This window comes from Heptranchias perlo, chromosome 28 (assembly GCF_035084215.1).
Source record: "Heptranchias perlo isolate sHepPer1 chromosome 28, sHepPer1.hap1, whole genome shotgun sequence".
NCBI lineage: Eukaryota > Metazoa > Chordata > Chondrichthyes > Hexanchiformes > Hexanchidae > Heptranchias > Heptranchias perlo.
In genome coordinates this window covers 40,844,901-40,864,561 of record NC_090352.1, presented here as the reverse complement: position 1 = coordinate 40,864,561, position 19,661 = coordinate 40,844,901, and the positions used below count along the sequence as shown (strand labels likewise).

At 43.3% G+C, this 19,661-nt stretch overlaps 1 protein-coding gene across 3 annotated transcripts in view; it reads left to right on the top strand.

Annotated features, from left to right (window-relative positions):
- The window catches only part of ncor1 (nuclear receptor corepressor 1), a 334,377-nt gene that overhangs the window by 211,257 nt on the left and 103,459 nt on the right, over positions 1-19,661 (top strand). For all 3 annotated transcript variants that reach the window (XM_068008588.1, XM_067967875.1, XM_067967876.1), the window contains 3 exons: positions 1,101-1,243; positions 1,959-2,091; positions 3,567-4,083. In XM_068008588.1, coding sequence (XP_067864689.1) covers positions 1,101-1,243; positions 1,959-2,091; positions 3,567-4,083 — 793 coding nt within the window. The remainder of the gene's footprint in view (positions 1-1,100; positions 1,244-1,958; positions 2,092-3,566; positions 4,084-19,661) is intronic.

Here is a 19,661-nt window from a genome sequence, read left to right as displayed (position 1 = left end):
TGGCAGATGCAATACAATATTGGAAAATGTGAGGTTATGCACTTTGGCAGGAAAAATCAGAGAGCAAGTTATTTTCTTAATGGCGAGAGACTGGAAAGTACTGCAGTACAAAGGGATCTGGGGGTCCTAGTGCAAGAAAATCAAAAAGTTGGTATGCAGGTGCAGCAGGTGATCAAGAAAGCCAACGGAATGTTGGCTTTTATTGCTAGGGGGATAGAATATAAAAACAGGGAGGTATTGCTGCAGTTATATAAGGTATTGGTGAGACCGCACCTGGAATACTGCATACAGTTTTGGTCTCCATACTTAAGAAAAGACATACTTGCTCTCGAGGCAGTACAAAGAAGGTTCACTCGGTTAATCCCGGGGATGAGGGGGCGGACATATGAGGAGAGGTTGAGTAGATTGGGACTCTACTCATTGGAGTTCAGAAGAATGAGAGGCGATCTTATTGAAACATATAAGATTGTGAAGGGTCTTGATCGGGTGGATGCGGTAAGGATGTTCCCAAAGATGGGTGAAACTAGAACTAGGGGGCATAATCTTAGAATAAGGGGCTGCTCTTTCAAAACTGAGATGAGGAGAAACTTCTTCACTCAGAGGGTGGTAGGTCTGTGGAATTTGCTGCCCCAGGAAGCTGTGGAAGCTACATCATTAGATAAATTTAAAACAGAAATAGACAGTTTCCTAGAAGTAAAGGGAATTAGGGGTTATGGGGAGCGGGCAGGAAATTGGACATGAAGCTGAGTTCGGATCGGTCAATGCCCTGTGGGTGGCGGAGAGGGCCCAGGGGCTATGTGGCCGGGTCCTGCTCCGACTTCTTGTGTTCTTTAGATTTGTGGTTGGGATCAGATCAGCCATGATCTTATTGAATGGCGGAGCAGGCTCGAGGGGCCGATTGGCCTACTCCTGCTCCAATTTCTTATGTTCTTATGTTCTTAAGCTCTCCCATCAGTCTCTGAATGTCATGGTGGGGGAAGTGGCGATTATAGAAATTCCGTGTATTGGTGTGTGAGTGAAAGCAGCTACTCCAGACTTATGTTGAGTTTGATAATTCATTGACCATGCTTTAACCTTGTTTTCCCATGTCTTTACTTTAGGACTTGTAGAACATGGGCGGAACTGGGCAGCTATTGCCAAGATGGTGGGCACCAAAAGCGAAGCACAGTGCAAGAATTTCTACTTCAACTATAAGAGGCGGCACAACCTCGACATGCTGCTTCAACAGCACAAGCTGAAAGCGGTGAGTAAGCCTTTCCTCCTTCATCCCCTCGCCTGGGATGGGGATGGGTGGAAGGTATGTGAGAATACAACACTAGGCATAAGTTGTTTAAAGTGAGCAAAGTGGACCCTGCTAAAGAACAGGCAATGGGTTGAAAAATTGCGTGATGCTGTCCTATATTATACCAAGCTGTAACATTCCTTATCGGAGTATTTTTCAGAGATCAGAACTTTTCATGGGCTAATCTGATTGAAATCAATTTTTGTAAATTCACAATTTACCAATCTCTGATATTTCAGCTGTGTTGTTCTGGTCCTGCTCTCTGCATTTCACTGAGGATTTATTGATTGTAGCATGGGCATCCTTAATCCATGCATCAATTGTACAGTACACATACCTCAGCCACAGTGCAGATAAAGCCAATCCCCTTCCAGGACAGTTTCAAGTTGTGCTACTGCTGAGGCCATCCTGTTTGTTGGGCACAGCCCATATAGTCAGCCCATATAGTTTCCTACGGGATTCTTCCAGAGTATAGGGCACCTCACCTAATGGCCCTATTTCCCTGATCCCCTTTTAAAGCTTTTCTTATTGCCCATTATCTTTAGTTAACATTTGTCCCTCTTGTGTTGTATTCCTCCCCCTGACATGGCTGTTACATGTGATAGAGAGATTGAGATAATGGATGCAGAGTTACAAGATTCCTAGTAGTTTTCTCACATCATCTCTGTCTCCTCAGCAACAGATGTCAAGGAGGTCGCGTGAAGATCGGGAAGTGTCTCAGTGTGAAAGCATTGCATCGACTGTGTCTGCACAAGAGGACGAGGACAATGAAGGGTCCAATGAGGAGGAGAATCCAGAGGACAGTGAAGGTATAAAGGAATTTGAGGTCACACCTGGATTACCATGTACTGGAGTCGAGGCAATGTCTGCTCGGATAAGTTCAATGCTTTGTATTGAGGGGTGTGGGGGGTGGTCAGGAACCAGAAATGTGCACAATCTAGTGTCCCCTACCTGTATCTGCCCTGAGGGAACTACTCAGCTCCTGCCAGTATCTGCACGGCAGAACTACGCTCGGCTCCTGCCGGTATCTGCACGGCAGAACTGCGCTCGGCTCCTGCCGGTATCTGCACGGCAGAACTGCGCTCGGCTCCTGCCGGTATCTGCACGGCAGAACTGCGCTCGGCTCCTGCCGGTATCTGCACGGCAGAACTACGCTCGGCTCCTGCCGGTATCTGCACGGCAGAACTACGCTCGGCTCCTGCCGGTATCTGCACGGCAGAACTACGCTCGGCTCCTGCCGGTATCTGCACGGCAGAACTACGCTCGGCTCCTGCCGGTATCTGCACGGCAGAACTACGCTCGGCTCCTGCCGGTATCTGCACGGCAGAACTACGCTCGGCTCCTGCCGGTATCTGCACATCCTGTTGAATTATACTCTGTTTCCACCAATATTTGCGCAATGGAACTACATTCGGATCCACGAGTATCTGCTCCATGGGACAGCACCAGTTTTTGAAGAGTATTCCTGAGTCCCAGTGGTGCTGTTTTGTAAAAAGCATTGGTGGTTTAATTACGCATGGTGCAGATGCACAGGAGTTTTATTAAACAATCTGTGCAACTTTACTGACCTAAAAATCAGCTCCGTCCAATCTGAACTCTGTAATTTACCTCCCTGCATACTTTCCAACAGAGCTGCTCTGTATTCAGTGAATCTGTTCTGACTATAAAAGGAGGCCCTGGAGCTCGTGTTTTTGTAGGTGAGCCAGAAAGAGGGTGATTGTGAACTGACATACTGTTTACATCAGGGTACAATGTATTAAACTTCCTATTATCATGCACACGTGTTGAAGTTTAAAAGTGGTTGGTTTTTAGAGACATCCTCAACCCAAAGCACTGAAGGCGGACTTGCTGTCCAGGCTTGCACAATATCCACATATGTAGTTTAATTGGACAAACAGGGAAAGTGCAAAGGGAAGATGACCAATCAATAGATGTTCAGCTTCCAGAACGGGCTGCCATGTCGAGCAAATGGAAAACAGCTGAGTTTGGAACTTCCGTTCATGCTGTACAGATTTCCATTTCTCAGTGATCTGTTTAAGCAGAATTTACTGCATATTGATTAGGGAGAACATTGGAAATGCATAAATCAGTCAGCATTTGAAAGAGAGAAGCAATTTTTAATGCTTTGTATAAGTCCTTTGTCTGATGAAGGGTTAACTTGTTTTTCTTTCACAGTATTTCCATTATTATTTCAGATTTGTACTTTTCTTTTTATCCCTGCACACTTTCTTCTTGTCCAAAAGGCTTTAATTGTTACAGATGAATATGAATTCTTTATTCCTAGGAGCCGAGAACAGCTCAGATACTGAAAGTGCACCTTCACCATCGCCTATGGAGACAGGCAAGTCAAGTAAGGAAAGTACTGAGGCTGACAGCTTAACAGGAGAAGAGCTCAATCCTACCACCAAGAATATTCCAGGTATACCACCTGTCTCAGCAGCACCAGCCACTGCCTCGCCTGAACTGCAGGTCAAGCAGGAGATGAACTTGGGCTTTGAGGAGTCGATGGACGTAGAGCAGAGAGGCCCCGATGCTGAAGCAAGGCCTGTATTTGAACCCCTGATGAAGACCAAATCTGAGCCTGTGGATATGGATGTGAAGCCAGAAGAAAATCTGCAGGTTAAAGTGGAGATGGATACCAAAGACAAAGAGTTTGAGAAAGCCAGGCAGCAGGAAGAAATGGGATCAGTGCTGCTGGATCTGCCACAGCACGGAGCACAGACGGTGTCTCACTCGGACAACGATTCAAGTGCAACTTGCAGTGCAGATGAAGTGGAGGATGGGGAGCCCGAGAGACAGAGGTGGGTTCATGCTCTTCGATAAGTGGTGTAATAACACAGAAAGTTACTTCATAAGCAGGGCCACTAATTTGTGATTTTTATGGAACAATGGAGGGAATTGTGGAATGTGATCCCCAAAACAATACTAAAACTCACGGAATCTCGTGTAATAAAAACAGAATTTGATTTATTCGATCACTATGAATAAGTGACCCTTGCCATAAGCAGTGAAGTACAGGGTATGCAGTCCATGCTTTTCCTGATTGGTTAGTCACTTTTTCCATGGTCATGACAAAAGCATTCCCATTGCTGTGGAGATGTATTCCTGAGTAATTGGGGGAAAAGCAGTGTTTACAAATACTTCCAGAATTCCAATCCTTTTGTGAGGATTTTATTTGCAACACGTTTCTATGGAGGGTGGAAGATGAGAGGCCAGCCAGTACGTACTGTTGTATAACAATAGGGGCGGTAATGCCACACAATGGATTACATCAGGGCCACCAGTTTAGTGACTAAATATATCAAATTTAATTTGTTTTGTATAGTATTTTTACTGGTGCTTTGCCGATCAAATTACACAGCTCTTGTACTTTATGCTCCTATTTGAAGAACATGAAATGCTGTAAGGAAAATAGGAACAGGAGGAGGCCATTCAGCCCCTCATCCCGCTCCGCCATTTGATAAAATCATGGCTGATCTGTGATCTAACTCCATATACCTACCTTTGGTTGGCAAAAAGCTATCTATCTCGGATTTAAAATTAGCAATTGAGCTAGCATCAATTGCTGTTTGCGGAAGAGAGTTCCAAACTTCTATCACCCTTTGTGTGTAGAAATGTTTTCTAATCTCACTCCTGAAAGGTCTGGCTCTAATTTTTAGACTGTGCCCCCTAGTCCTAGAATCCCCAACCAGTGGAAATAGTTTCTCTCTATCCACCCTATCTGTTCCCCTTACTATCTTATAAACTTCGATCAGATCACCCCTTAACCTTCGAAACTCCACAGATATACCTTGATACCCTTACCTAACAAAATTCTGTTGATCTCGGACTTGAAAATTTCAGTTGACGCCCCCCCACCCTCTTCACCAGCATCCACATCCGTTTGGGAAGAGAGTTCCAGATTTCCACTACCCTTTGTGTAAAAAAAAAGTGCTTACTGATTTCACCCCTAAATGGCCTAGCTCTAATTTTAAGCTTATGCCCCCTTGTTCTGGATTTCGCCCACCAGAAGAAACAATCTCTCTGTGTCGACCCAATCAACTTTATGCAATCTTTCCCATAATTTAACCTCTTAAAGCCCCAGTATCGTTCTGGATGAATCTGTGCCGCACCCCCTCCAAAGCCAACATATCTTTCCTGAGGTTCAGTGACCAACACTGAACGCAGTATCTCCAGATTGGGACTGACCAAAGCTTTGTACAATTGAAGCATCACTTCCTCACTTTTGAATTCCAAACCTCTTAAGATAAGGGCCAAAATTTCTTTAGCCTTTTTGATTACTTTTTGAACCTGTACAAAAGAGATGGCAACACAGCTTTTAGTGATTTGTGTACATGGACACCTAAATCCATTTGCTCCTCCACAGCTTCCAGTCTCTCACCATTAAGAAAATATTCCGATTTTGTCTGTCTTGAATCCAAAGTGCTTACTGATTTCACCCCTAAATGGCCTAGCTTGCCTCACACTTGCCCACATTGAACTCCATCTGCAGATTTCGATATCCTAGTCCATATCCTGTGTTTTATATATATTATTTTATGTATGTATAGACCCAGCACTGACCCCTGTGGTAGAGCATTTCTAACTCTTCTCCAATCTGAGCAACACCCATTTATTTTTTTTTAAATTGTCAAGCAACTTTCTATCCATGCCACTACATTTCCTCTTGTACCATACGCCTGTATTTCTGTAATGAACCATCTAAAAATCCATGTACACCACATCTACTGCATCCCCTTTACATATCCAATTGGTGACTTTTTTTTAAAAAAAACTAAATTTGTCAAATGTAACATGCCTTTAACAAATCCATGCTAGCTATCTTAATTAGCCCATGCTTTTCTAAATGCTTGATAATTTTATCTTGAATTCTGGGTTCTTGAAGTTTGCCCACAAATAACATTAGACTAATTGATCTATAGTCCCCCAATTTATCCTCCCCTCTCTTGAACAGAGGTGTAATATCAGCTAGTTGACCCTGTCACAATTTGCTTATCAAGGAGAATTGAAACGTTGTGGTCTAGAGCTTTTGCTATCTCTTCTCCCACATACTTCAATAGCCTAGTGACGAATTCACTGTACTCATTTTTTCAGGGCCATTCCCTTTCCTACAGTTATCTCTAACCATTGTTCCACACCCTTCTAGTACACCCGCATTCTCACTTCCACCATCTCTTGTACAAACTGACACATGTATTTAAGACTTCTGTCGTACCTTCATCCTCCACAACTAGATTTCCCCCTTCATTCCTGAGCTGTGTTGCCATCTCTTTATCAACTGCACAAGCTCAGACTGCAAGATCTGTCTTCAGCTTATTGCATCACTACTCTCAGCAAAGATATCGGCCCAGAATTTGCTATCAAAATAACGATGAGGCTAACAGCGCTCACCGATATTTATGCGCATATCACACAGCAACTTCAGGCAAGAACAGATGAGCAGTTAAACGCAAAAATCCAGAAGTTGCTGTCAGAGATGCGCCACTCCACCGTTAGCTTCACGAAAATGGCAACTTGCTGTCTGCCTCACCATTCGAATGCATTGATCGGCGTGAAGTTCCTGTATTTGCGCTTTAGATACAGACTAAACTCGCCACAGAAAGTTAGGGCTTGTCCATTTCAGTCTAAGTGTTCTTAATGGTGTAATAAGTCTGAATTACTGCCATACAACCTCTCTGGCACTGAAAATTAATTATTACAAGTGTGGAGTCTCAGTCCTTCAGGTTTTAATTGTTGGAGATTTTTTTTTCAAATTAAATTTTTTTTAAATGTTTTACTTTTTCTTTGACTCTTCTCTCTCACTTAATCCAGTCTTTCCCTCTCTTTATTTTTCTCTCTGTACCTCATTTAACATTGAATTCACTATCCTAACTTACACTTCCTGGTTCAAAATTGTAAACAATTTTACAACACCAAGTTATAGTCCAGCAATTTTATTTTAAATTCACAAGCTTTCGGAGATTTTCTCCTTCCTCAGGCAAATGTTTCAAGATCTCCTTGAAGCCTACGCATTTATACATATTGAACAATAATAAATGGTGTTTACAGACTGCCCCTGCAACTGCCCGTTGCCAAGGCAATCACCGTGTTCAGACAGAGAGGTGTTACCTGCAGAACCTCCGAATACACATTCAATAAAAAAACAAACAGGGAAAAAAAAACAGAGAAAAAAAAACACAGAGAGAGGCAGAAACATCCGGAAGGCAGAGAGAGCCAGCAAATGACCCATTATATTAAAAACAGATAACATTTGTTCGCTGGTGGGGTAACGTGTAGCGTGACATGAACCCAAGATCCCGGTTGAGGCCGTCCTCATGGGTGCGGAACTTGGCTATCAATTTCTGCTCGACGATTTTGCGTTGTCGTGTGTCTCGAAGGCCGCCTTGGAGTACGCTTACCCGAAGGTCGGTGGATGAATGTCCATGACTGCTGAAGTGTTCCCCGACTGGGAGGGAACCCTCCTGTTTGGCGATTGTTGCGCGGTGTCCGTTCATCCGTGCAACACCGCGCAACAATCGCCAAACAGGAGGGTTCCCTCCCAGTCGGGGAACACTTCAGCAGTCATGGACATTCATCCACCGACCTTCGGGTAAGCGTACTCCAAGGCGGCCTTCGAGACACACGACAACGCAAAATCGTCGAGCAGAAATTGATAGCCAAGTTCCGCACCCATGAGGACGGCCTCAACCGGGATCTTGGGTTCATGTCACGCTACACGTTACCCCACCAGCGAACAAATGTTATCTGTTTTTAATATAATGGGTCATTTGCTGGCTCTCTCTGCCTTCCGGATGTTTCTGCCTCTCTCTGTGTTTTTTTTTCTCTGTTTTTTTTTCCCTGTTTGTTTTTTTATTGAATGTGTATTCGGAGGTTCTGCAGGTAACACCTCTCTGTCTGAACACGGTGATTGCCTTGGCAACGGGCAGTTGCAGGGGCAGTCTGTAAACACCATTTATTATTGTTCAATATGTATAAATGCGTAGGCTTCAAGGAGATCTTGAAACATTTGCCTGAGGAAGGAGAAAATCTCCGAAAGCTTGTGAATTTAAAATAAAATTGCTGGACTATAACTTGGTGTTGTAAAATTGTTTACAATTGTCAACCCCAGTCCATCACCGGCATCTCCACTTCCTGGTTCAGACTACGCTGTTCATTTCGCAGTCCTTCAATCTGATTGGTTAAGGAGATACCCAGTTGCTTGCCCTGTTCACACAGGTCCCAGATGCCCTGTAGAGGCCATTTCCATCTCCCACTTCCAGCAACTTGCAGTGCAAAAGCTCATGGAAATTAAATGGGCATGGGCAAGTCTAACTAACGCCGGGCGCCGCTCGTTGACCTGTTACAGCAAATTCTGGGCCGATCCCTATGTCCAGACTTTAAGGAGAGGCTGAGGCCTTCAAGTTATAACTTTAAATGAAGGTATTAAAAGATACAAAAACAATTCTATGGGTAAATTTAATGGTGTTTAGATAGAGTTTTAGCATTATAAATGTTTACATGTGGATTTTCATTAGAAATACTTGCATATGGATTTTCAATGTTAATTGTTTACATATAAAAAGTATGTCTTAAAACTATGACATAGGAGGTAAGATTTGTGGAGAGGAAGTGTGCGACATATGCAAGAATGTTAATAATATACTAGTCAATCGCCCGTGGCAGTGTGCACGGGGAGTTAAGATCAAGTGTAATCTTTAGTTCAAGATTATGGCTCCGAATTCACTGAAAACTTGCGCCATAGTGACTTACGCCATTACTACACCACAGATTTCCCAGGAAATTGTGACGTGAGTGACTCAGGCCATTATTTACGCCAAAATTTCCTGGGACACTCTGTGCCACTGAGCCATGAGCCTCACTGTAACAGTGAGAATCCCATTATCGTAGCTCTGCCCCTATAAAATCAATGGCCATGTCTGATTTGGCAGGTTAATGCTGCACTGATCACTGCCAGACTGAACCAGAACAGCACTGATGATCTGACAGAGTCGTGATTTATTGCTCCTAGATTTCTTTCCCTTAATGGGCAAGAATTTTCTGGCAAAATAACAGCGAGTTTAATGTGCTCGCCATTATGAACGTGTAAATCGTCCAGCAATTTGTGGCGAGAAAGACATACCCCGTGAGTTGCGAAGTGCCACAAACTGTTGACGATTTGCGCCGCTCCACCATTATCCTCGCAAAAACAGCAGCTCGCCCTCAACCTCCCCATGAGTTGCACGAAATTGCTGCATTTGCGCATTAATTACTAATTAAACTCACCGTCGAAAGTTAGGCCTGGTACTTAACAATGTAAGGACCCTTTTAATGAGATTTATGTTTCTGCAATACCATTCAACCTCTCCGGCCCAGAAAGGGAACAGTTGAAACTGTGGAATCTCATTCCTGCAGGTGGTAAATTGTTCAAGATTTTTTTAAATTTAATTTGAAATTTTTTATTTTTTTTTCTTACTTTTCCTTTGTCTCTTTTTTTCTCTCTCTTAATCCAATCTTTCTTTCCCTCTCTTTATTTCTCTTTCATAGTATCATAGTATATTACAGCACAAAAGGGGGCCATTCGGCCCATTGTGCCTGTGCCGGCTTTTCGAAAGAGCTATCCAGGCCACTTGTATCAATCTCAGTTACTAACTAATTAACCCTTTCTAACCATTTTGCATTCTGCTTCTTTGCCACGTAGGCATTTTAATATTTTTCTAAAAACTGACCACGTAGGGATTCTCAGTCCCACTCCCCTGCTCTCTTCCCATAGCCCTATAAATTTTTTCCCTTCAAGTATTTATCCATTTCTCTTCCTGCACCTGATTTGACATTAATTCACCCTATTTCCTTCTCCGTCATTCCCCTGATCTTTCTCTATCCTTAAATCTCATTGGTTAAGGAGATAGACTGTTGGTCCCGTCATTCACCAAGGTCCCAGATGCTCCGTTGCCCTCAATGCCCCATTATTAGCTCGCTATTCCAGCAATTTGCGACACAAGAAATTTTTGAGCTGACAGGTGAGAAAAAATGTCTAACTAATGGGGACATGCCGTGAGATGCCCCACTCCAGCAAATTCTGGGCGATAGATGTCTGTTTACTGAGCTTTGCGATTTATTTAATTAATGCAAAAATAATTGGCTTTTGGACATACTAGCTGGCTGGAATATTTCCTGTTAAATGGAATTGAATTTTTGAAAGCCAATTAATGTTTACCCATTCACTGATCTCTGGTTCCATAACAGTGTCAATTGCTAATTTTAACACAGAATATCAATCCAAATACATGTTTCTTTTGGAATTCATATTGATAAAGATATTCAGTGCCACATCAATGGGATACTGCATCAGCAAATATTTTGTTGAGGAAATAAATGTGACCTTGATCTGGTTAAAGAGTTAAGATGACTGTTAGAGACCATGCAGCTGCTGTGAATTTATGGGCAGCGATATCTGAGAAATGAATTGTTAAATAATTACTTCCTACAGAAATGTATTTGCCCACCAACATCTGAATACGATTACAATTTAGTCGCTTTCAATTAGCTCAGGTACCTGCAGCCACACATGCTGCCCATATTATACCCAGGAATTATATTTCCAAATAGGAAAACTTGCAGCAATTTGCGATGCAGTGAAGTAGAGTTGGTTGGAGTCTAGGAGTTTCTCTGCAGTACAGGCTGAGGAGTTGGGAGATGCAAAACAGATACTTCAGTGCCATCACTGGCAGTAGGGTGTAATTGCAGCGTGACACAGTTACATAACTAGTTTCCATTATAAATGTGACCATAGGAATTTGTCATGGGAAACATTGACACAGGAAGTGTGTGTAGACATAAGATTTTTTTAACATTTTGGATATAGACTGGTCCTTTTAAAAACATTATCTATGCTGCTCAGAACAGTTTAGCACCTTCTGGACATGGTGACCATATGCTGCAGAATTCTAATTCTGAAATAAAGACCGAAAGTGCTGGAAATGCACAAGCAAGTCCATCAGATTCTGAAAGAGAAAAGATTGAATGTTTCGATTGGGGATCTGACTGAATCAGTTTGAAATACTTGCATCTTAATTACATAATGATTGCCATGCATTCTGATTAACGGAATGTGCACTGATATCAAAAGGCATCTTTAAAAACCCTGCTTTGTGCTTTGTCTTTGCTGAAATGTCTGTTTTGCCACAAACCAGTTCAGAGTGTAGAGACCTGTAGAATGTCGTGTGTGTGTCCTGGTGGCTTTTCTGATAAGGATCCTTGAATAATAAATACACAGGGTGCACTCATCAGTGAAATGCTACTGGCATTTTGACCAGAAAAGGGCCAACAAGAAACTGCATGTTTTAATTGTCGTATTTTCTCCAGTATTGCTACAGTGACAGCCACTCATCAGTTATTGTATTTCATTGGCCTATTTCACCGTAGTTATATTGGTGCAGTAGCATTAGCTACTCCAAACTTACTTCTGGGTTCTGTAATATTGCCATCATTTTGTAGTTTCCTTTGGAAAGGGGAACTCAAATGTGGAATTTTACTTCCACCAAGAAGCAGATTGCGAGATGACTAACACAGGGCTAGCCACTTTATACAGAGAATGTAACAACAATTTTGTAGAGAATTTTTGGTTGCCTATCTGTTGATTGGGAGATGCAAATGAGTGTGACAAAGCGGAAAGGGCAAATGATGGGGTGTGGATAACTGTGGGATAACCACTGTCAAAATAGTGACTCTCAAAGTGGGAACATCAAAAAGAGTAAAGTTTGGAAAAAGTGACAAAGTGTACATCACTGCATCCAGTCTATCCTCGTGTGTGCTGTTTGTATCTGTCTGTCTAGGTAGGATAACTTTACTAACATATGAAGGAAAACTCTGAATTTATATTAATTACTGCCACACACAAGGGGATTTTGCCTTTGTAATCTGGAAGGAAGATGGTGGAGCCTCTGATCCGATTGTCGTATTAAATGGCATTCTCGAAGAGTAGGAGAGATAATGAAAGCAGTGGTAGATGATGTGAAGCTTGGGTTTTAAAAGTCTGTAGATTATAGTAGGAGGGAATGTTGAGGGAGTTAAGAAGTTCCATATAATGGTAATGAGACGTAATATGTTTATTGGATCTCTTGCTAGCATACTGTCATGTTTCCCCCAGTTTGAGTCACATGAAAGACAAAAAAGAATTTGGGTTTTTGTGAATTTTCTCCAAATGAAGGAGCAAACCCTTAGCATCAACAACAACTTGTATTTCTATAGTGTCGTTAACATAACAAGAAACAGCCCACAAATGGGTATTAGGAACCTGGCACCAAGCCAGGAAGGGAGAGATTAGAAGCGGTGGCAAAAGCTTTGTCAAAAAGATGAGTTTTTAGAAGGTTATTGAAGATGGGATGAGGGGTTGAGCAGCAGAGGCATTTAGGGAGAGAGGGAATTCCAGAGAGCCGGGCTGAAGGCTCAGCCATTAGTGGTGGGCAATGGGAGGAGGGGATGGAACGTTCAGGGGGGCACATGGGCTGGAGGAGGTTGCAGAGATCGTTCGGGAAGAGGTCATGAGGGGATTTATTGACTAGGGTGATCCAAAATGTAATGTATTGAGAGTGCTGGAGCCGGTGCCTATCACAGAGGGTGTGGGAGGATATGAGCAGCAGAATTTTGGAGAAATTGGAGTTTATGGTGGGTGATGGATGGGAGGCCAGCAAGACGTATGTTGAAATAGACAAGTCTGGAAGTGACAGTGGGGTATAGGGGTCTTAGGAGTGATGGGGTTGAGGTACTGGTGGATATGTGATGGTGCAGAGGTCGAAGTAAACAGTCTTGGCGATGGAAGGGATGTGGTGTCTGGAGCTCAGTCCAAGATAGAACTGGATGGGAAGATTGAGCGCTATGGCCGGGGAGGGGGTTGTAGTCATTGGTAAGGAAGGAGAGTTTGTGGCGGGAGCCGATATATATGGACCCTGTACCTACGAATGATTATGTCAAGAGGCAGCATGTAGATAAGGAAGAGGATAGCATCACTGGTAGATTCACAGGGGCCCCGCCTGCACAAGTGAAAACACAAAACTATGTAACCTGAAATCAGTGATGTTTTAGTGTCTGCCCAGTTCTCAGAGCCTTGCTTGGTTTGCTTTTAGTTGCACTGCTGCATGTTTGAAAGTCAGGCTGTATAAGACATGCAATCGCTTTTAAAATTCCCATTGCACTCCCGTAAATATAAACGGGTACAGAGTGGTTTGCATGTACAGGGAAGCTGGCTTGTGTATGTGCCAGCTGAGGTGCTGGGTCTGTTTATACATCTGGAATGTGTCTAAAGCTGGTGCCAAAAATGTCAGTTAGAAAATAACACTGGACTAGATTGAAACTGTGGAATATTTTCCGCTTAGTCATGGGTTAGGAATGTCAGTGCTTTTCCATTCAAAAATGGTAACATTTAACCTTGGTTGTACACAGACCAGCAGAGTTTGATATGATGGTGGAGGGGCAGGGGAAAGGGCTTTAAAGAGATGGTCAGTTGTAGAAAAAAGCTTGGGATTATCCTTGTCCTCTGTGATGATCCTGGAATAGTGGGTAATTTTGGGAAAGGAGAGCAAAGTATGATAGTGCTTGGTCGAGCCAGATGTGGTGATGGATGGAAGACCAATTGTAGGAACATAGAAATAGGACTGGGTCATTCAGCCCCTCGAGCCTGTTCCGCCATTCAATTAGATCATGGCTGATCTGTACCTCAACCCTATTTACCCGCCTTTGCTCCATATCGATCCAAATCTATCGATCTCAGTCTTGAAAGTTTCAATTGACCCCCAACGACCACAGCTTTTTGGGGGAAGAGAGTTCCAAATTTCTACTACCCTCTGTGTAAAGAAATCTCTCTTAACCTCTCTCCAGTATTCTTTTAGTGCCTATTTTAAATCGATAACCTTCGTCACTGACTCCCCAACCAGAGGAAATGGACTTTCCTTATTCACCTGAATCAAAACCGTTTGTAATTTTAAAAAATTCTATTAAGTCTCCTCTCAGCCTTCTCTGCTGCAGTGGAAATAGTCCCAGCATCTCAAGACCCTCCTTATTCCTGGCATCATCATGGTGACTGTGAATGGCGATAAACGCAGCTTTGCCAGCGTCACCCACATCCCGAGAACAAAAAACATACTTTTATATCGTCGGCAAATTTTGAGATTGTGCTCCTTGTGCCCAAGTCTAAATCAGATATGTGCACCTACTGAGAATCAAAGTAGATCCAGCACTGATTCCTGGGGTACACCTCATTCTCACTTTCAACATCATTTGCAAAAACTGACATAAAATATTAATATATCTCTGCCATACCTTCATACTCCACAACTACATTTTCCTCTTCAACCAAGTGCTCCTATCCTCTCATTAACTGCTTTACTTATGTGCTTATAAAAGCTTTCAACAGGGCGCTAGGAAAGAGATTAATAACCAAGACCTCAAAGGTAGTAATCTCCGGATTACTCCCAGTGCGACGTGCTAGTGAATACAGAAATAGGAGGATAGTGCAGATGAATGTGTGGCTGGAAAGATGGTGCAGGAAGGATAGTTTTAGATTCCTGGGGCATTGGGACCGGTTCTGGGGGAGGTGGGACCTGTACAAGCCGGAGGGGTTGCACCTCAACAGGGCCGGGACTAATATCACTGCGGGGAGGTTTGCTAGTGCTGATGGGGAGGGTTTAAACTCGCTTGGCAGGGGGATGGGAACCTGAGTCTAGATTCTGAAGGGAGAAAAGCAGAGCTGGAAATGGAAGGCAGAAAATTAGTAAGCGAGTTTGGAAGGCAAAGGATACAAGGGCTAGAAAATAGACAACAAAGGAGTTTGGCAGTGTTTAATAGTATATACTTCAATGCCAGGAGTCTAATGAATAAGGCAGATGAGCTGAGGGCACAAGATAGACACGTGGAAGTATGATATCATAGCTATTACTAAAACATGGCTTAAAGAGGGGCAGGAATGGCAGCTCAACATTTCAGACGAGATAGAGAGGGGATAAAAAAGGAGGGGGGTGGCAATGTTGGTTAAAGAAACAGTTACGGCTGTGAGAAGGGATGACATGTTGGAAGGATCATCAAATGGGGCCATATGGGTTGAACTGAAGAACAAAAAAGGGGCAGTCACTGCTGAAAGTGTACTATAGACCCCCAAACAGTCAGAGGGAGATAGAGGAGCAAATATGTCAGCAAATTTCTGAGAAGTGCAAAAGCAATAGGGCAGTAATAGTAGGGGATTTCAACTACCCTAATATTAACTAGGATAGAATCAGTGTAAAAGCAGAATTCTTAAAATGCATTCAGGAGAACTTTTTTAGCCAGTACATAGCAAGCTCCACAAGAGACGGAGCAGTTCTGGACTTCGTTTTAGGGAATGAAGCGGGGCAGGTGGAAGGGGTATCAGTGGGAGAGCGTTTTGCTGCTAGTGTTCGTAATTCAGTTAGATTTAGTGTAGTCATGGAAAAGGACAAAGATAGACCAGGAGTAAAAGTTCTCAATTGGGGAAAGGCCAATTTTACTAAGCTGAGATGTGATTTAGCAAAAGTGAACTAGAAACAGCTACTTGAAGGTAAATCAGTATCAGAGCAGAGGGGGGCATATAGTGAGGGTTCAGAGCAAACACGTTCCAAAAAGAAAAAGGGTGGGACTTCCAAATCTAGAGCCCCCTGGATGTCAAGGAGCATACAGGGTAAGATAAGATTAAAAAAAGGGAAGCTTATGTCAGATACAGAGAGCGCAATACTACAGAACGCCTAGAGGGATAGAGAAAGTGCAGAGGTAAAATTAAAAAGGAAATTAGGAAAGCAAAGAGAGGGCATGAAAAAATATTGGCAAGTAAAATTAAGGAAAACCCAAAGATGTTCTATAAATACATAAAGAGTAAGAGGATAACTAAGGAAAGAGTAGGGCCTGTTAGATACCAAAAAGGTATGGAGGCGGAAGATGTGAGTATGGTTCTTAATGAATACTTTGTGTCTATCTTCACAAAAGAGGGGAACGATGCAGACGTTGTTAAGGAGGAGAAGTGTGAAATATTGGATGGGATAAACATAGAGGAAATATTAAGGGGTTTACTTTGCTTGAAAGTAGATAAATCGTCAGACCCCGATTTTTTTTTTTTTATTCGTTCATGGGATGTGGGCGTCGCTGGCAAGGCCAGCATTTATTGCCCATCCCTAATTGCCCTTGAGAAGGTGGTGGTGAGCCGCCTTCTTGAACCGCTGCAGTTCGTGTGGTGAAGGTTCTCCCACAGTGCTGTTAGGTAGGGAGTTCCAGGATTTTGACCCAGCAACGACGAAGGAACAGCGATATATTTCCAAGTCAGGATGGTGTGTGACTTGGAGGGGAACGTGCAGGTGGTGTTCCCCCGATGAAATGTATCCCAGGCTGTTAAGAGAACCAAAGGAGGAAATAGCAGAGGCTCTGACTGCAAGTGTGGTACTGGAGGACTGCTAACGTTGTACCATTGTTTAAAAAGGGAGGAAAGATTCGATAGGCTGCGGTTGTTTTCATTGGAACAGAGGAGGCTGAGGGGTGATTTAATTGAGGTGTATAAAATTCTGAGTGGCCTAGATAGAGTGGATAGGAAGGACCTATTTCCTTTAGAGGGTTCAGTAACCAGGGGGCATAGATTTAAAGTAATTGGTAGAAGGATTAGATTGGAGCTGAAGAGAATTTTTTTCACCCAGAGGGTAGTAGGGGTGTGGAACTCACTGCCTGAAAGGGTGGTAGAAGTAGAAACCCTTAACTTATTTAAAAAGTACTTGGATGTTAAGTTACGAGGAGAGATTACAATAATTGGGGTTGTATTCTCTAGAGTTTAGAAGGTTAAGGGGTGATCTGATCGAAGTTTATAAGATATTAAGGGGAACAGATAGGGCCGATAGAGAGAAACTATTTCCGCTGGTTGAGGATTCTAGGAGTAGGGGGCACAGTCTAAAAATTAGAGCCAGACCTTTCAGGAGTGAGATTAGAAAACATTTCTACACGCAGGGTGGTAGAAGTTTGGAACTCTCTTCCGCAAACGGCAATTGATACTAGCTCAATTGCTAAATTTAAATCTGAGATAGATAGCTTTTTGGCAACCAAAGGTATTAAGGGATATGGGCCAAAGGCGGGTATATGGAGTTAGATCACAGATCAGCCATGATCTTATCAAATGGCGGAGCAGGCACGAGGGGCTGAATGGCCTACTCCTGTTCCTATGTGCGCTTGAAGTGCCGTAACCAACAGGGCTACAGACCAAGCGTTGGAATGTGGGATTAAGCTGGATAGCTCTTTTTCGACTGGCACGGACGTGATGGGCCGAATGGCCTCCTTCTGTGCAGTTACTTTCTATGATTCTACGAAAGGGATAGCCCGAGTGATTACAGGCCAGTCAGCCTAACTCGGTGGTGGGCAAATTATTGGAAAAAATTCTGAGGGACAGTATTAATCGTCATCTAGAAAGGCACGGATTAATCAAGGACAGTCAGCATGGATTTGTTAAGGGGAGGTCATGTCTGACTAACTTGATAGAATTTTTTGATGAGATAACAAGGAGGGTCGATGAGGGTAGTGCGTTTAATGTAGTGCACACGGATTTTAGCAAGGCTTTTGACAAGGTCCCACATGGCAGACTGGTCAGAAAAGTAAAAGCCCATTGGATCCAGAATTGGGTCAGTGGCAGGAAGCAAAGAGTAATGGCTGACGGGTGTTTTTGTGACTGGAAGACTGTTTCCAGTGGGGCTCCGCAGGGCGCTCTGTACTAGGTCCCTTGCTTTTTGTGGTTTACATCAATGGTTTAGACTTAAATGTAGGGGGAATGATTAAGAAGTTTGCAGATGATACAAAAGTTGGCAGTGTGGTTGATAGTGAGGAAGAAAGCTGTAGACTGCAGGAAGATATCAATGGGCTGGTCAGGTGGCAGAAAAGTAGCAAATGGAATTCAATCCGGAGATGCGTGAGGTAATGCATTTGGGGAGGGCAAACAAGGCAAGGGAGTACACAATAAATGGTAGGATACAGAGAAGTTTCGGTAGGAAAAATGCGGAGAGGCAATATAAACTAGAGGGCACAATTCTAAGAAAGGTAGAGGAACAGAGGGATCTGGGGTTATATGTGCACAAATTGTTCAAGGTGGCAGGGCAGGTTGAGAAAGCGGTTGAAAAAGCATATGGGATCCTGGGCTTTATAAATAGAGGCAAAGAGTACAAAAGCAAGGAAGTCATGATGAACCTTTATAAAACACTGGTTCGGCCACAACTGGAGTATTGTGTCCAGTTCTGGGCACCGCACTTTAGGAAAGATGTGAAGGCCTTAGAGAGGGTGCAGAAGAGATTTACTGGAATGATTCCAGGGATGAGAGACTTAAATTACATGGATAGGCTGGAGAAGCTAGGATTGTTCTCCTTGCAACAGAGACAATTGCGAGGAGATTTGATAGAGGTATTCAAAATCATGAAGGGTCTAGACAGAGTAGGTAGCGAGATACTGTTCCCATTGGCGGAAGGGTCAAGAACCACAGGACATAGATTTAAGGTGATTGGCGAAAGAGCCAGAGGTGACATGAGGAAAAACTTTTTTATCCAGCGAGTGGTTGGAATCTGAAATGCACTGCCCGAGGGGATGATGGAGGCAGATTCAATCATGGCCTTCAAAAGGGAACTGGATAAATACTTGAAACGAAAAAATGTGCAGGGCTAAGGGGATAGGGCAGGGAAGTGGGACTAGCTGGATTGCTCGTGCATTGAGCCAGCGCAGACTCGATGTGCCAAATGGCCTCCTTCCATTCTGTAACCTTTCTATGATTCTATTCTATGAATTGTAGAGAAACAGAGGGACCTTGGAGTGCATGTCCACAGATCCCTGAAGGTAGCAGGACAGGTAGGTAAGGTGGTTAAGAAGGCATACGGGATACTTTCCTTTATTAGCCGAGGCATAGAATATAAGACCAGGGAGGTTATGCTAGAACTGTATAAAACACTGGTTAGACCACAGCTTGAGTACTGCGTACAGTTCTGGTCACCACGTGGCAGGAAAGATGTGATTGCACTAGAGATGGTACAGAGGAGATTTATGAGGATGTTGCCAGGATTGGAGAATTTTATCTGTGAGGAAAGATTGGATAGGCTGGGGTTGTTTTCGTTGGAATAGAGGTGGCTGAGGGGAGATTTAATTGAGGTGTATAAAATTATGAGGGGCCTACATAGAGTGGATAGGAAGGACCTATTTCCCTTAGCAGAGAGGTCAATAACCAGGGGACATAGAATTAAAGTAATTGGTAGAAGGATTAGAGGAGAGTTTTTTTTCATCGAGAGGGTGGTGGGGACCTGGAACTCACCGTCTGAAAGGGTAGAGGCAGAAACCCTCATCACATTTAAAAAGTACCTGGATATGCACCTGGAATTTCGTAACCAAGTGGAAA